Source organism: Myxocyprinus asiaticus, chromosome 43 (genome assembly GCF_019703515.2).
Source record: "Myxocyprinus asiaticus isolate MX2 ecotype Aquarium Trade chromosome 43, UBuf_Myxa_2, whole genome shotgun sequence".
Classification (NCBI taxonomy): domain Eukaryota; kingdom Metazoa; phylum Chordata; class Actinopteri; order Cypriniformes; family Catostomidae; genus Myxocyprinus; species Myxocyprinus asiaticus.
The window spans coordinates 17,347,308-17,365,424 of record NC_059386.1 but is presented as its reverse complement, the minus strand read 5'-3'; the positions used below and the strand labels follow the sequence as shown (position 1 = coordinate 17,365,424).

Genomic DNA, 18,117 nt, shown 5'->3' with positions numbered 1-18,117 from the left:
GATGCAAATGTAAAAACATTCTGCGAGAATCAGCTCTTTAAGGACACACTGACAGCTCTTACGGGAAGAGCAGAGGGTATAATTGAATGGCAATTACATGGTAATTACCATCATGCATAAAGGTTTGGCATCCAGAAAAGGACTGGGGGAAAGATAATTTTTTATTTTATTATTTTTTTAACAACCTTGCTGAGATTTAAATGATTCTGTTCAGTTATGCCTAATCACTGGAATCCAGGAAGGGCATAAATGGGGCAGTCTATCTACAAAGGCACTTTGACCCCAGAGTGCGTGTGTCACGGAGAAAGTTTTAGCCGAGAGTGTTTTTCCCATGGCCTGTTAGTTGGTTGGCTCGGCAGAATGCATCATTAGAGCTGCCGTCTGAGTCACAGTCATTATCAGGCACTTTTTTTTATCTCTGGCACCTCTGTCATCAGAGCATCAGGCTGTGTTTATGCCTGGTTTTTGCATGCGTGTGTGCATGTGATCACACGTATGAGCGACAGTTGGAGAACATGGGGCACATTAATGACTCCAAACATTTTGTGTGTAAAGGTTTTGAACAGTCAGGCGTCCATTTACAGTAATTACCGGCGTAACTTAACAGACTCTTTGTATATTTCTATGAAACTGTTCAAAATGGAGATTGAGGGAGAATGTAAGTGGCCATGACTCACCAGCCTCCACTAGCAGCGCCGTGAGACTTCTCCACACTTGCACTCGTTCACGGCCCTCTGCGTTTCCACACAAAAGCAGAAAGAAAAGAAGAAAGAGAAACACATCAGAGGCTCATAAATGACTGTCCCCATAGCCCCTGTACTCTGGTCACTAATGGAAAATTTCCAGCAGCCGTCTGCGGTTGCAATGCTTAATTTGCAGTGGCATCGACCACTTAGGCCGATTGCATCGAAAGCCATAGATGTTTAGAGTGCATCGGCATGACAATGAACGTGTTTTTGGGGTTAAACACACACACTAATAATGCCCAATCTGAGGTCACAGTGGTGTGTCATCAACAAATATACATGTAATCTAAATTGGAGAGCAGGGCCTCATGGCAATGGGTGGGCAGATGTGTGTTTGTTTGTGTTTGCATGTGTGGCTGTTCCCTAATGCAGGTGTTTTTGTGCATAATTGAGTTCTGCATTATGTCCAAAGTCAGGGTGTGGGGGAGTGGGCTGGTGTTTGTGCCTATGTGTGTGTGTGTGTGTGTGTGTGTGTGTGTGAGAGAGAGAGAGAGAGAGAGGGTATAAGTGCTCCAGGTTCTGCAGTGGTGCATGGCAGTAGATGACTCACCCGTCAATCATGTGACTCATTAATCACTGCAGCTTTCTCTCTCTCCCCACCCCTCTCTTTCATTTGGTCTCAGTGTGTCTCCATGTCTGTACCATTCACATTACACTCTTTTTATTACAAGTCCTTTCATCTACCACTGTCTAAGTGAATGGCATCATTTCCATTAGGCTGAAAACATGCATTTTGCTTTTGAGTGGTCTGAGTTATAGATGCATATAGAACACATCAATTTTCATTTGGTTTCTTCTTTCTTTTTTTGCCTGTAAGTCTCTATGTGAAAAACTGTTTTGTTCTGATGTTTGGTAAATATGTTGTTGCCCTGTTTTACCTTAATAATCGCAATTAAACTTGTTCATATAAATTATGATACATTAGTATGTTTGTCACAGAACAGGATGTCATGAGTAATAGTAGTTAGGGTTTTTATGGAGTGTAGAGCTGCGTATCAACCAATTTTAATGCTGTTACTCATTTTTCAGAGATTTTGTCAGGTACTGCCTGGGTTCAACAGTAACTGGACACTAAAATTTGTCTTTGAACTCTATGCCATCTAATGTGCTTTTCAGTGTTCTGTTTTAATACAGCATGACAATGGCTCATGGAAAAATTCAAAGATGTACTGGGCATGCTGGTTCAAACTCTCTGTGATGTCAAATGCAATTTCTGTTACAAGGGAGATAAGAAATGGCATATAGTCTTGGCGAGCAAACTTTGTGGTACAGAAATTAATTAATTACAGAGTATTCTGCTCAGAATCTGTTCAAAGACTTTCCAATAAGACATTTTAAAAAAACTGACTTTAATAAAATAATTGATTTTATTTTTCGTCATATAGCAAAACTAGTAATCAACATGCTGTTATTTACACATTGCACACACATTTGTTTATTTGACACTGTACAACTTACAATCTGGAAGTTGACAACAACAAATTCCTTTCACAAGACAGTTCACTGATGAAAACACTTGCTATAGTAATTAAGAGTTCTCTTTCTTTGTTTTTTTATTAATTTTTTTTAATAATCACAGTTTGATCAAAGAGGCGATTTTCCTCAAATTTTTAAGTGTTTTTTTTTTTTTTTAAGATGCAAATACAGATAGACGTGCAAACTGTTTACCCTCATATTATTCCTCACAAATTTCAGACATTTTAAAACTTTTTAAGGAACAAACATGACTATACAGCATTCCATTGGCTCTCGAGACAAAAAAATCCTGTACTCAGTGGTCGAACGTTGGCGCTAACCCACAATAACGGGCGTTTTTCAAAATTTGTTGAAAATTTTGGCAGGATGTGAAGTTTACATTAAATCACATGTGTACAGGTAAATTCCACCAAGCTGTTTGACAGGGCACTGACCTAGCAAAGATATTCACCATTTTGCATTTCCGTGAATAAAATGGAAGATTTCATTTCAAGCATTGTTTACAGCGTGCATGACAATTATTTTTTGTGGTGCAAGACCTGCATGCACATGAATGAGTTAAAACAGTGATCATTATTAAGGCAATAGGAACATTGATCAAAACATTCCAACAGACCCTCAGGAAAAGCCTGTAATAATTTGACTGTTACTTGTTTTTGTAACTAGTACCATAGCAATTATTACTGTGCCCTGCAGTGTCAACAATTCATCCCTTTGCTTTTCAATTAATCAAGTGTTTCCTAAAGAAAATAAATCTTTGTGTAAACATGGGTCTCTTGCAATTGGCACCTAAAATATTTAGTTGTTGTTTGGTTGTTCATTTTACCTTTTTTTTACCTTCCTTTTTTGACATGCAAGAGAATCAAAAACACACCTGTATGAAACCTTACAAATTCACCTGCATTTTCTCTCACCAAATTAAAATGTAAACTGCGAGAGAAACCAAATGAGTGCACGCAGAGAGGTTCTGATTACAGCAACCATCTCTTCCATTCCTGATTTGGAATGTATCAAAAAACAAGAGTGGAGAAGAAACACCTAACCGTCTTTTCACAGCCCTGTCGCTCAAAAGCTCTATGTTTTTGCCCAGCATTCTCCTCACTCTTTCATCGCTTGTTTCATCGCTTTAGAATAAAACTCCTGAACTCTCACAGACTAAAATAATCTACGGTTGTAATAAATCTTCTCAATGAAGTTCTCCAGTTCTTCATCATTGTCCTGTGGAGACTCCGGCTCATCGTACACATAGTCTGGTGGGTAGATGTAAGAAGGTGCTCTCCCGCTGGGAGGAGAGCGCGGTTTGGGCATGGGAAGAGTCTGGTAAGTTCGAGGATGGGGGAGAATGTAATTAGAAATGACAGTGTCCGGTTGTGGGTATGGGCTCTGGGAGCGTTGTGGGGCTTGTGCCCATTTCCAGTCCCTTGCCTTTGCCCTGTCTCTGTACTTACGGTTCGGAGGTTTGAGGCCATACCCCATGGAGCCCCCAAAGTTGTAGTCAAAGGAAAGAGCAGGATTGGTATAGAACCGCGGCTTAGGGGGAGGGAAGAAGACTGGGTAATAGGCTCGATATGGCTTCTGATAATAGGGGAACGAGGGATAGGCCAGAAACTGCTTCTGTGGCTTAAACCAGTAGTCCTGCTTGCTAAGCTTGGCTTTGTTTTTCTCCTTGTACCATTTCTTATAAGGATTGACTGTATAAGAGGATTGCTTAGGTGTCTTAGGATATTGATATGCCTGAGGCCTCGGTTTGGCTTTGAGTGGAACCAGAGGGCGGAAACGAGGGGTATTAGTTTGTGGTAAATCCTTCCTTTTTTTCTTCTTCTCTTGAACATCACTGATTATTTCAACCACATCATCGGCAGGCAGGTGCAGCTTGCTTGAGATTTCAATCAGCTTGTCAATCGTCTGAGGATCCATCTCGTCATCGTCATCACTGTCTTCCACCTCATTAGAGCGCTTGTCCTCGGCCACGTTGTTTAAAAGTGCCGCCTTCTTCATGTCTCTCATGTAGGAGGATACTTTCGGCTTTCTGCCCATGTAGTCCAGAAGCATGTCAGAGGCGATGTCGGCCAATCTCTGCTCCTCCTCACGGGCCTCCTGCGCCTCTGCCTCTTGCCGCCTCACCTCCTCTTGCTCTGCCCGTGCCCGTGCCTCCTCCTCCTTGCGGGTCAGAATCTCCTCCTCTTCTTCCACAAAATCGAAATCATCCATGAAGTTTCTCTCGAGCTGGGATGGGTTTCTAGTTCGCTCCTCTTGCCACTTAAGCTTCTTGGTGGCCTGGGCCAGCTGCTGGTTATAGGCTTTGTAGCCTTTTAGAGGAGGGAGAATCTCATTGTCTTGCAGTCCGAGGTCAATGTTTTGGAAATAGCCCCTGGCTTTGCGCTGAAGGGGGGTGGCCATAATAGACCGGCTCTGCGCTTCAGTCGCATGCGTCTCATTCTCCTTTTGTTCTCCTTCTGCCTTTTCTTGTCCCCCAACTGATGATTTCTCTGTGTCCTCCTCATTTTCTCTGTTCTGCTCAAGGTCTTTGCTGGTTCCCTGATTGCCCTCTTCAGAATCCCCTTTAATGGTCATCTTCACTCTGTCTGGGTGGTCAAGAGCCTCAAGCAGAACAGAAGCTAGAGCTCTGGCAGAGTCCATATCTGAGACATGTTCCAGTCCCAAAGGTTTCTGGAGTAGGTTCTCCACATTCCTATGAGTCCAAGTAGCTCCTTCTGCTGCCCCCGGGTCCTCTTTTGCCAAGTTGAGAGCCTCATTGATACTGCTGCTGACTGAGGGTCTCTGCTGAAGTGCAGGTGTAGCAAGGGCCAGCAGGGGGGTAAGGCTGAGGAGGACTATCAGGAGAGATGAGGTGCTGGAGGGGTAGCAACAGCAGAACATGACCATGCAGAGAGGACAGGATGGGGTGAGGGGGAGAGGGAAGCACCTTATAAAGACAAAGGAAAAAAGAACGATTAATCTATTTTTTTTATTATTTTTTTTTTTTTAGCATTAACATTTTAGCTACAGTTTGTTGACACTCAGATTTTTAACGTTTGTCAATTAGAGCAGCGCGTAACGATCGTGCGCTGACATCTGTATAACGATAAAACATGCGCTTGTAAATTACAGATGGGGTGTCCAACACAATATTTGGTCAATTATTAAACTCTCTTTTTTTTAACACCAGTGTCAGGTCTCATTTGATTTTGTTGCTTCAACTAAACTGAGTCCACAAAAAACTACATAGTTCCAAAAAAGGCAAGATGTCGAGTTGGTGCTGTCGAGCGAATTCCCTGGATGCCTCTTCACCGTAGAGAATCACTTATCAAGTCGGATCAACAAAGCGGCATCTGCTTTAAACTATATGAAACCAAGACTTCACAGGGTAATATAGGCTACTTGTATAATATAAAGAGAATACTGATGTCTGTGCCGTGACAAGAACAACTATGATTATATTGTGACAAACAGGCGTAACGCATGTTATAATATGAATCACTCCGTGCAATATGTATTTTCTTTTCATTCATTCATAAAAACGCAGAATTTGTACGTTCTCTTTCCATCTGTACGTTTGTTTTCAAAGAATGAACTTCCAGCGAACTAATTTTTATCAGACAGACTTAAGATTACATCAAATTCCTCATTCTTGTGCACACAATCACCTAATATTAATCAGTGCACAAACTAAAAACGATATCTGGATTCCGATTAACAAAGTTAATAAGAGACACAAAATATCAAGTTTGCCATTCACAGAAGAAGGGGAAAAAAACATATTGCGCCTCATACTGTATGTAATTAGAAACATAGATATTGTTAGAAGAAGAAAAAAAGCGCTTGTTGATATCATCTTAAATGACTTGTACTGAAATTCGACTCCATACAATCTAATGATAAAAATCAACGGTTAATGTCTTATTTAAACTTATTTATTCCTGTCCTGCATAACATATCTTTGTTTTTATAGAGCAGCCTACATAGAAACTATTTCAAGGGTGCATTAAATTAGGAAATTGCAATGCACTACTCACCTGATTTCCCGAATAAATTAGCTGGAACTGAAACCCGAGTGCGTCTTGGTCCTTAACAGATGAGGTTTGGAAACAATCGCAATCCTTAAGTTCATTTAAAACTTGAATAAAGTAAGTTTTGTTCCCACAACAATTATTTGGAACACACTTCGATCTGTCTTGCACTGTTGAAAGATGTCATTTGCTCACTACACAAGGATGCAGTGCGTGATTTTTTTCAGGACCACGGACAGCGCAACTCCAATTTGTATAGACGCGTCCGAACACGTGATCCACGAGTCATCGCGCCGCTGTTGACGTCAGACTCTCCATTGATAAGAATTTCGTGTCTCGTTTGAACTCAGAGGGTACGCTACGGTGCTTTGATGAATGAACAGAGATGGCATGAATGAAACAGTCTCTCCATTAAGAACGGAGCACAGTGGTACACAGCGAAAGCACCTCTGTTCAAATAACTCAAACAGATGTCGAATTTAATTGTAGCGGAGGTGATTGAACACTGTTTGGAACATTACGCATTTTAAGTTTTAATCTCTGGTCATTCACGATTCTTGGGCTGTGTTTAGGGGAGATATGATGCCTCCTGTTCCCACCAGTCTAATTTGACGCTGTCAGCTACTTAGAAGCTCCTTTCAGCTCGCGTTTCCCCTTTTGGCCTGTTGATTGTTTGTGAGGTGCCCTTAATCAGTGCTGGAGAGACACCGAAAGGCTGCACCCACCATGACGCAGGCGGTTCAGCTTCACTGCTCTACTTCCGCTCAATTTCCCAAGCTCGTTCAATTTTCCGCTCTTTGTCTCCTGTCGCCCCTGACTTTCATCCGTCTCTAACGTCATTCTCAATTTTGTTCACATTAACATGTATTTGTTTAATTACACGAATGCACAGGTAAGCTCCAGTTGGCTCCCTTGACTTACAAACAATACAGGAAAAAAAAGTCAAGGCGTTTCATGAAGATGTAGTTGATATGGTGGTACTTGAGTGCAACCCATACTTTGGCATTCTCTCTCTCTCTCTCACTCTCTCTCTCTCTCTCTCTCTCTCTCTCTCTCTCTCTCTCATGCAATTATCCTTTTAGAGAGAATAATTCCCCCTGACATGCTTTAGAACCTTTACATGAATACAGTAGGTTTTAGAAATAGGCCTAATTGGAAAAAGCTCGCGTGGCACTGGAGCCAACAGCAATCCCGCCAATCACAGTTTATGATTCGTGTTAACTGGATTAGTTGCAGTGCGGATATTGAAGTCCCACGAGCCACACTCGAAATGGCAGCATCAAAGCTGTCTCATTATGAGTGGGAACCTTATTTCGATATTTTTAAAGGTTGCATCCAATAGTCCCGTGTTTGTGAACTGCCATGAACCTGTAAGACCCCTTTATTTGTCTTTAAATTAGCCTACTATTGTTTCCAAGTACTTTATCAGGTTGGTGGGATTTTTATGCTCCAGAATGGAAAGCAAGCACGCCCTGATGCTATAAATATTTTCAACAGACCAATAGCCTAGCTACTATCCCAAGAAATAACCTTTTTTGTTTGTTAAAGTTGGTGAGGAAATGACCTTTAAATGGAAAATGCAACATGCAGCCAAAGGGGACAAAGAAAAGCGTGCGTAGAGGCTATGAGTAGCCTATGAATGCGTGTCCTTTTCTACCTCTGTGGCGAATAGTTTAAGAGCTCTACAGGTCAAGGGTCAGATTTTGATACGGCTGGCATTATCTTCTGCCACTCAGTATTAGAGCAGTTGCGACCCTTAACCAGCGCTCTCCATCCCCCGCGCTGACTCACCTCCTCCCAAACTGCCCATGTACTCCATAATGGACCCAAAATGCCCACAGAGCATTTCACTCAAGAACAGAATGAATACATTATCTGTTAAAACTGAAGTAAAACAAAGAGAAACTGCCAAAATAGTGGATAAAAGGTGCTTTTGAAGTTTTGAGGCCCTCGATGAGAATTATTGTTCACACCCACATTTCCACCCCCACAAGCAAGGAAGAGATTCGTCAGGGTTTTGAGGGTACTGTAGACATATTGGCTGCAATTATGAAAATGTATGTTCAAATACACTCCAAAAAAGTCCACCGCATCAAGTGCAAAAGCGCCTAATGGAAGTGACATAACATGCTCCTCATGAATAAAAGAATTTCTACTCCCACGAGACTGGAAAAAAACGTCGTCCTGGGATCGATTAATTCTACCATTTCACATTTTACTCAGCTGCGGCTCAAGCTTAATGGTGTGTAACCTGCCACAAGCCTTGCGCCCACACACGAGCACCGCATCTGTTTTGATGGCAAATTCACGTAAGCGACCGCTCTCTAGAGGCAATAAACACTGATTTGACAAAAATGTCTGACTGAAAGGTGTCTCACCGTGTAAAAGCCCGGGTTGCATATAAACCGGTCACATATTTAGTCACTTGATGCCGACAATTCAAACCGAATAATAATGGTGTGCTAATATTACACGTAAATGTTGACAGTGAAGCCCCGTTCCCGCCGAGAGAGTTCATTTTGTGTCAGCACGAGCTCTTTGACCAGTGCCACTGGACCAACTTGCAGGCAGCCGTAATCTGTTGTTTGTTTTATTAAATCTGTGCGCCGCCCCGGTTTCACAAATTTCGACACAAGGGAGTAAAGGTATATGCGAGCATGTCTGACCCTGGAATATCTCAATATTTACAGTTTGAACTCTGGTAACGAAACGTGCTGCGTCCTCGCGTTCGTCGTCATTCATAAGAGCTGTGCGCGCGTCCTGAAGACTCGCTCACCAAAAGTGTTCAGCTTTGTATTTCCGCGTTTTTAATTCATGCTTCTGCCATTTCGAAATTTTTAAATGATAAATGGGCAGATGAAAACACCAACGTTTCATTTCAATCATGTTTCTGACAGCGACATTTTGTAAATACACATTGAATTGGTTGCCTACACATTTGTGCTAAATAAAAAAAATAATTAAAAAATAAATAAAATAAAAAAATGCTGGTTAGTTATTGAAAAGATAAATCATATTTATTCTGAACTAAATTTAGTTCTTTTCCCCAAAAATAAATAACTTAAATAAATAAACAATACAAATAAAAACAAAAAACAATGCAGTTGTTCCCATTCAGCATTTCATGCCTTTTGTTTAGAGAACAGACCAGTGCGCTTTTTCACCGAATTATGCGATGAAAACCTTTGGTCGGTGACATATTACGTCGGAGGTTGGCTTCGTATTTGGAGTTAATGAGCCGATTGATATCAGCGAGAGTCATCGGTTCCCTACCATCAATCTCTCGTTCTTTCAAGGGGAGAGGGATGGATCAGTTCGCCCATTGCATTTTGACTTGGTGCAAGCGCCGTCCAAATAAAATATCAGTTTACATTTGTTTAATTATTACGATGAGTAATGTATCCACAGTTTATGAAGCAAAAGGCCAATGCGTAATACGCACAGAAAAGCTTTACATTCATTTCACGCATTTAGCCACCTTTACAAAATACCGTAAATACAGTGTCCAGCCTATAATAGCCTTATATGCTGTGACTATTAGAACAGACTTAATTTTGGATGATGTCAATCTTTAAAAAACAAAACAAAAACAAAACAAATGTAGGCTATTATGCTGTGCACGGTTTTTACATATTTTCGGCATAATGGTAATTTTAATTCCTTGTAGTGAATAATAATTGAATTCACCAAAACATGATTATATATAAAGCCTCATTTTTTAAATACCACAAAAGAAAGAAAATTAATCATAAACACTTAGGAAAACACGCTAATATGAAATAGACCTGCTTAAAAATAAGTGGCCGTGAGACAATCACATGAATTTAAAAGGACAATAGTGTATATAATTGTGTTTTGCCACATTGAGAGTGAGGCGCATTTGGCCCCATTTGTAGGTTGATCATACATAGGCTTACTACCCAATTTCACACCTTTTTCCTTTCTTTGTTCCTTTTAATTTTTTCCCCACACAAATAACAATCCAAAATACTGATTTTTTATTTTTTATTTAATGTTACAGTGAAATTTTGATTCAGCACTATACAGATATGATTTCTAATTTTACCTGCATTTTTTGTGTTATTTGGATAGTTTTAAAGACCAACAGACTTAAACGTATAGTAAATCTAATGTATTATATAGAGGATTTAATAAACTGTTTAGGGTTGTCCGAGTAATTTATATTTTTAAACAAAGTTAAATCCAGGAGAGGGCGCTGTCATTACGTGATACCCGGTTGTGCGAATTACGATTCCCCTGAGATGTTTCCCATTTCCCATTTAAAGTTGGCATCAAGGCAAATTTTAGGAAAAGAGAGAGAAGATAATTTATCAAACTTTTGTTTCATCGCCGACAGATTTCAGAAAGATATGGTATGGAGCTTCTCTAAAAAAAGAGCTTTTGAAGATTAAATAGCCTAGTTGATGCATTAATAAACGAGCAAATTAAGTACGCTATAATAAAGATTAAGCCAGGGTAGATAATCTGCTGTATAAACCGTAAACATGAAAAAAAAAAAAAAAAAAAAAAATTGCAGCCTTTAGAACTGCAGGGAAAAAAGCCTTAAAGTAATTCTAATAACGAACTGTTTACAATACTTAACCTTTTCTCTCTCTCTCTTTTTTTTCTTTTTTTTTTTTCTTTTTTCGCAGAGATGAAGTGCACTGACGCCTTCAATTAGCCCAATTTAGACTCCATAGAGTTCAACTGAGTCGTGAAATACATTTACAAACCAGCTCATGTCAGAGTCACAAAGTGGAACACGTCTGAGATCTTTTCCAGTTCATCATTCGTGTTTTTCTGTCACATTTTCCACAATTGATGGTGTTTACACAAACGTGCGCATGCGCAGCTCAACGGAACACACATATTTTTCGCGCCATAAACACGCGTGTCCTCCAAAACTCCTTGTAGGAACGAAAACTGTTATCGGTTATCAGCACGGTACCCGACTGAAAGGGAAGTAATTTGAAAGATGCTTTAAACTGGGTAAATTGCTGATATGACTCATCCAAGACACCCACAAGCCTCTGATCCATCGAATGGGAGGGAGGGGAACGAATTTGTGTGTATGTGTGAGGGTGTGAGGGAGGGGGAGATTAAAAAAAAAAAAAAAAAAAACGCAAAAAGATGAATGGAAGCAGACTGAGTATGCGCTACATTCCACAAGCCAAAAAATAAAAGAGAAATGTTTGTAACTGCGCAGAAAGTCACGTTCTCTTAAAATGCCCTGCGAGTAGAAAGGAGGTCTAGACAGATGTTCTCTATTCGTTCTCGTCACCATATTTCACAAACATGAACACTAGGGCTGTTCAAATCCAGAAATTTAGGAATCAACTCTGATTTCAGATTTTCTGATCTGATGGAATTGATCCCAAAAGTCAATTCCAGATTCATTTTCTCGATTCCTTAGGGAGAAAAAGTGAGTTAAGTAAAAATTCACAATACATAGAAGGAAAAAAAAATGCAACATAGTGCATACTTCAAAGTATTTATGATTGATAGTATGTATGACAAAGATCATTGGGTGTTTCTCAATGCAAAGAATGCAGTGAATGTACTTCCGTTCTTAAGAAGACCAGCCTTGCCAAGCCACCTTGGAAGAACGAACTCGTAAGGACAGGAGGACCAGATACTGTTTAGCAGAGATGGGCCACTTCTATTAAAATTAATAGGAGAAACTGGAATGGTCAACAGATGTAGAAAGGAAGTCTCGCCTTACAGGTAAAAGAGACAATCAACTTTTAGATACAGACATCTCAGGTCAATCAACTTGAGGACACGCATGCACATTAGCTAAACAAGCCTGGAAAAATCACCTTTTTTAGCGTAATCTGAGGTAAAGAAGCACTGCAGATTTGAAATATTTTCTTTGACCATAATCGTGACCGTTTTTGAAATTTCGGTGTTCCCTCATTCAAGTAGATAGGAGCTGCACTTTCATGAGTGGAAATAGCTTCCTAAGAGTGTTCCAAAGATGGCCACCAGTGGAATGACTTGCTAGAAAAACTTTGAGGAGGATGTAGAATGCATTTATCGTGAGCTCTGAGATGTGCTGCAATTTTCCTGTTGTGCAATTAACCATCACATCACATTTGAAGCCAGTGAGAGAACTACTGGCATTATCATCACACCAATGAGGTTTTGCAGGACTAGTGACACATTAAAAGAATCAAGTCTGTAAATTTTTTTTTCTTTCATGTGTTTATTACTACACTCACTGAGCACTTTATTAGGAACACTATTGTCCTAAATAGTGCCCGACATGGTCTTCTGCTTTTGTAGTCCATCTGCCTCAAGGTTTGACATGCTGTACATTCTGAGATGCTATTCTGCTCACTACAACTATACAGAGTGGTTATCCGAGTTACCGTAACCTTTCTGTCAGCTCGAACCAGTCTCCATTGACCTCTCTCATCAACAAGGCATTTCCATCCACAGAACTGCTGCTCACTGTATGTTTTTTTTATTTTTTAAATTGAATCCTTGAGACTGTTGTGAATGAAAATCCCAAGAGATCAGCAGTTACAGAAATACTCAAACCAGCCCGTCTGGCACCAACAATCATGCCACAGTCAAAATCACTGAGATCAAATTTTTTCCCCCATTCTGATGGATGATGTGAACATTAACTGAAGCTCCTGACCCATATCTGCATGATTTTATGCATTGCACTGCTGCCATACGATTGGCTGATTAGATAATCACATGAATAAGCAGGTGTACATGTGTTCCTAATAAAGTGCTCAGTGACTGTATATTAAAATGATGCCCAACAAATGTTGACGGAGTATAACGATTCTCACAAGCCTTTTGCTATCTTACAGCGGGAAAGTCTAGAGGTAAAATCACTGATATATCTGTGGGTAAAACACAACGATAAATGTCCTTCTTCTGCCACCGTAGTATTGGGTTCTTGCCCACAAGACACCATCCGATGCATCCTCAATATTCGGCCTGATCAAGAACACTTCTGGGTAATTTTATGCATTATGATCAGTACTTGCATTCTTGAGTATTGGAATTGAACTTTGGCCGTGGATGATGACTTCAAATGAGTCCACGAGAACGTAAGAACACAAAAGAACACACATTGAGAAGCAGCCCATGTCACGCACCTAAGAGGAATCAACTTCCCCTCGAGTGAAGTCAACTTTCGATTGCCAAAGTCTCAGAATAGAAGAATCTATTCTTTTTGGAATCGACTCCCAGCCCTAATGAACACAAGAACATGGCTACTCGCTTCATTAGCCTTTTTTCCACCATCGGGATGAACAGTTCTGAGCACGGTGAGGAACGGTTCCAGTTGCATCTTCACTTGAGCTTCGTCATGTGAGTTTCGGCACCGCACGATTACAAACCATTCTCAGCTCAGATTTCTCGGCACAGCTAGCTAACCATTACTAACCATGTTCAGCTGTGCTGATAGAATGGCTTTAGTACATGGTGACTCACAATTGTCAATTTTCCAACAAGCTATTTCATTTCTTTCTAGTTAGCTGGCAAAGTTTGCTATGGTGAGGTTAATAAAATGTAATAAAAAAATGGTGTATGTTTGGTGTATCTTCATGATTTTACGATGATGGTTTAACAAGCAGGTCTGTAGTACATATTTTTCTACATGCCTTTTTCGTCAGGGAGGTAGATTAGGCTAGCTAGCTCATTAAAACTCATACTGTACAATATGTAATTATATTGTGTCAATAAATGTACTTTTTAGCTAGTCTGGGAACTTTCACCTTTCTGTGTTTGTGTCCGGTGGCATGCACAACCCCTTATCAAATAATGTTAAACCTCTCGCTTTTTCCTCTTTGCTTTCCTTTTTGCGACATAGGACATGTCTTTCCTGTGCTTTAGCAATATGCGATTATCCTCCATAGCGCAGTTTTGTTACGTACATTCAAGCACCACAGTGGAAAAATAAATGGTAAACGTGCCAACTGGCCCGGATCGGCACAGTTTTGCAACGATAACCATTCGGCCCGATGGTGGAAAAGCAGCTACTGTCATTCAATCTCTGTACTAGCTTGTACCTTCCAGCCAACTATGCAACTTTGTATGGCGCCACATCTCAAGTTATTGTCTCCTTATGATGAATTGCTTGTGTTGTAAAACTCCTCTCTTGCAAGTCACTTTATTAAATGAACAAATGTAAAATAATACTTGTGTGGTTACAAGAGTCAGCAATGACATTAAAGGTATATTAATAATGTTAAGGAACTCTAAGCAGAGGAGTAGGAGCAAGCTGTTTGTTGCCTTTTAGACTTTGCGAAACAGCGTATATGGAGTCGATCTAATCAGATCATGAGGACAGCACCACATTAACATTACCATTATCTGTTTTTTTGTCATCTGACATTGGTTTGTGAGCGTAAATGAGTGAGCGTCCTCACCCAACGCTGATTGCGTGTACGTCTACAGGCGAGGAGAGTGATAACATCTGTGTAATTTCAACATGATGACGGGCCCCATGGGAGCCAGCACAGGAGATGATCTGAGTTGAGCTAAGTACTATTAATCGTTTAATTACCTCTGGCTGATTCAGTCCATCAAAGCCCTCTCTGCATCGCCTCATACAAATTCATCCATTCATGCCCTCGTCAATCAAATTGCCCCACCCTTCAACCAGCTGTCATACCAGCTTGTGTTTTACAGTGTGGTACGACTAGGTGACATGAAAGGAACTGTAGCTCTTGTCCTATTCATTGCCACATTCAGTGAGCCAGATGGCTGTGTTGGTTTACAGCAATATGTTTAATAATGAGGCCTATTATGACTGGAGATTAGCACATAAGCCTCAGCACAGGACGGAAGATTCACTGAGGATATTCAGATGAAACAGACAGAGGGCAATTTCTGTGAGGATGAAAGAATGTGGTTGTTGTTGCCTTTGTGTCTCATCTCCTGTCACTGTGGAAGAGCCACATTACAAAACATTAATGATGTTCCATCTGCATTCATTTTAGCAATATTGCCTCTCAGTTTGTAATGGCTTTATTCTCCACAATCCAAAGGTATTGCAATCTCCTTTATTATTTTATGCCACGCTGTGAAGAGGAGCTCATTCACTCATAGGATTTGTAAACATATGTTCCAAATGAAAATGTTTCAAATATTCTCCCTGTTCCACTTACTTGCTTATCAATAAATTTAGCAGATTACTTACTACTCAACTTTCCTTGCAGGATCTGTGGACACTACTCATTTCTGTGCTATAACAGAAAGTACAACTTTAAGGTAAGCAAATGATACATGTTATAGTAGATCATATTTCTGTGGCCATTGACTAATATAATAGATTTTAGCAAGTATGTTCGTATGGACCTTAGTCAGGGTGGATGCCATACACACAGTGTGGTGCACTGTTGTGTACATTGGTGTTGATCTTTCAGCTGTTGAAACACTGACAATATCTCTTTTCAGTCGACAAAAACATGGGCTGAGAAAATTATATCTATGACCTTAAAGAAATATTCCAGGTTCAATACATTTAAAGGAATAGTTCACCCAAAAATGATAATTCTCTCATCATTTACTCATGATGTCTCAAACTCGTATGACTTTCTTTCTTCTGTGGAACACAAACAAAGATATTTTAATGGAGATATGATGTGAAGACATCCATACAATGCAAGTCAATGCTCCAACACATCCAAGTTCCATAAGGGTCATAAAGGCAGCATAAAGGTAATCTATGAGACTCCATGTCTTCTGAAGCGATCCGATGAGTTTTGGGTGAGAACAGACCAAAATGTAACTCCTTTATCACAATGTGAAACCGTATGTGCGCTTTGTGCATGAGTCAAGCACGAGGAAGGGTAATTGAGCTTGAAATCATGATCACGCCTGTGAGACTGAAAATGTCAAGATTTATAGTGAAAAGGGAGTAACTGCTCTGTTCTCACCCAAAACCGACTGGATCGGTTAAGAAGACATGGATTGTTGTCAGCCTTGTTTTGTTGACAGCCTTGCTTTCATTTGTGTTAAATGAAATATTGTATCTACCCTAAATAAGGGGCTCTATTAATAAGGCTTTGTTATTTACGACTATTCAAAATGGTTCCTATTATATATTTGATGTTTTTATGTGCTATGACAGTGTATTCACTGTAGTGTAATTTTAGAATTTTGTGTCCATACTCTTTTACAGGCCTATGCAGAATCAACCTACAGTAAGCTGTTGGATTGTCGCTTTAAGCTGCATCTTGGTGGGTGGTTTTTAATAGTGTTTTCTGTACACAGAAAGGACCAGGCCATGTCCTCTGGTGAGCAACGACCTTGTTGTCCAAGATAATGTTTTGATAAGGACATACCTGCTTCCCTGCATCCCACCATCTCCTCCTCCAAGTCGCCCACACTGCCTCTCAATTCCAAGCCACCAGATTTCAAGTGTACAAATGGCTCGCTGTTCATTATGATATCAGTTTATTATTATAACACCAATAACAAGTATATACTTGTGCACCTTGACACAACAACAAAATAACAGCACTAAAACTGCTTGTTAATTACAATTCATAAAACAGCTTCACTAATGCTGTACCATTACAATGATACAAATCAGTGCAAAATGATATACATTTTACATAGTAAATGTATCTATTTGCTAATGTAGGAAACAAATTCAGGCGAATTAGTGAGAGAAGGTAGAATTTGGGAAGCAAAGTGTTTATAGTGTGACTCTTTTGCTAGTCATCGCACAGCTGCAATGTCAGAGCAAACTGAATGAGTCAGAGCTGTAACCGTTTAAAGAATCTGAAAAGTTGAATTTCTGGATTTACATAGGTACCCAGCTCCCCAGTCAGCCATTATTCTTTGGCCACTTTCATTTTAATAAAAGAATAGATTCCATTATATAGTGTGATTCAGCAGAACTCTGTAAGCGCGCTGTTGAGAGCGTTTAAATGGTTACTGACATCAGTATGTTGCTACTCATGCATATTCTCCTTTTAGATGAAGCTAATTGGATAACCATGGCAAGTTAGGTGCTAAATTGCTTTTCCAGGCAATGAACTTCATTTTTTAGTCAATTCCATCTAGGGCAGTGCTAACAATTACATGACTCATGGATGTGATCTGCCATCTGCCCACTACCTTCAAAAATTCCTAAAGGACAGAATTAGAGCACATGACCTCAGAAGAGTACTATAATTTAAGCATCATCAAAGCTCCAAGCATGTAACAACCGCTCTGATCGATTTAAAGTTACTATATGGCCGGTTTCTGCTTGCGCAATTGATTGTACACGTTCCTATAAACACGCCTTACTTGTTTTAGTAGCAACTATCGACATTTGACACGTTGCATGTTTTTCAAACGTAGTAATTAATAATGAGTCATATACTGAGTCAAGGTTTTGTTTGGCTCGTATGGTAAATCATGTTCATCTCCCATGAATTTACATACATTTACGTTCTTGGCAGATAATTTCATACTAAGGTTACTTGACAGTATACAGTATAAATGAGCAAACCCGGTCTCATGACAAGTCGTACTAATTGTTGGCTCATACAAAAACATATAACTTTTGCTCCCATAGAGATGAACAAACAAAGCAATGAATTATGAATTTAAGTTAAGTTTTCTTAAAGAGATTGTTCACCCAAAAATTTAAATTCTCTCATTTTTTACTGACCCTCATGGCATCCCAGATGTGTATGACTTTCTTTCTTCTGCAGAACACAAACAAGGATTTTTAGAAGAATATCTCTGCTCTTTAGGTCCATACATCCATTAGGTCATCGCTTCTGAATATATGGATTTAACCACTGGACTCATATGGATTACTTTTATGCTGCCATTATGTGATCTTTGGAGCTTCAAAGGTCTGGTCACCATTCACTTGCATTGTACGGACCTACAGACCTGAGATATTCTTCTAAAAA

At 39.8% G+C, this 18,117-nt stretch overlaps 1 protein-coding gene across 2 annotated transcripts in view; it reads right to left on the bottom strand.

Annotated features, from left to right (window-relative positions):
* Positions 1–2,126: 2,126 nt before the first annotated feature.
* Positions 2,127–18,117, bottom strand: part of LOC127433628 (uncharacterized) — a 37,547-nt gene continuing 21,556 nt past the window's right edge. Inside the window, exons 1-2 of one of the 2 annotated variants that reach the window (XM_051685674.1) lie at positions 6,239–6,436; positions 2,127–5,148 (exon numbers count right to left, since the gene is read on the bottom strand). In XM_051685674.1, the coding sequence (XP_051541634.1) occupies positions 3,378–5,108 (1,731 nt within the window). In that variant the 5' untranslated portion in view covers positions 5,109–5,148; positions 6,239–6,436 and the 3' untranslated portion in view covers positions 2,127–3,377. Of the gene's footprint in view, positions 5,149–6,238; positions 6,437–18,117 lie in introns of those variants that run through there. The other variant, XM_051685673.1, reaches the window with a different exon arrangement.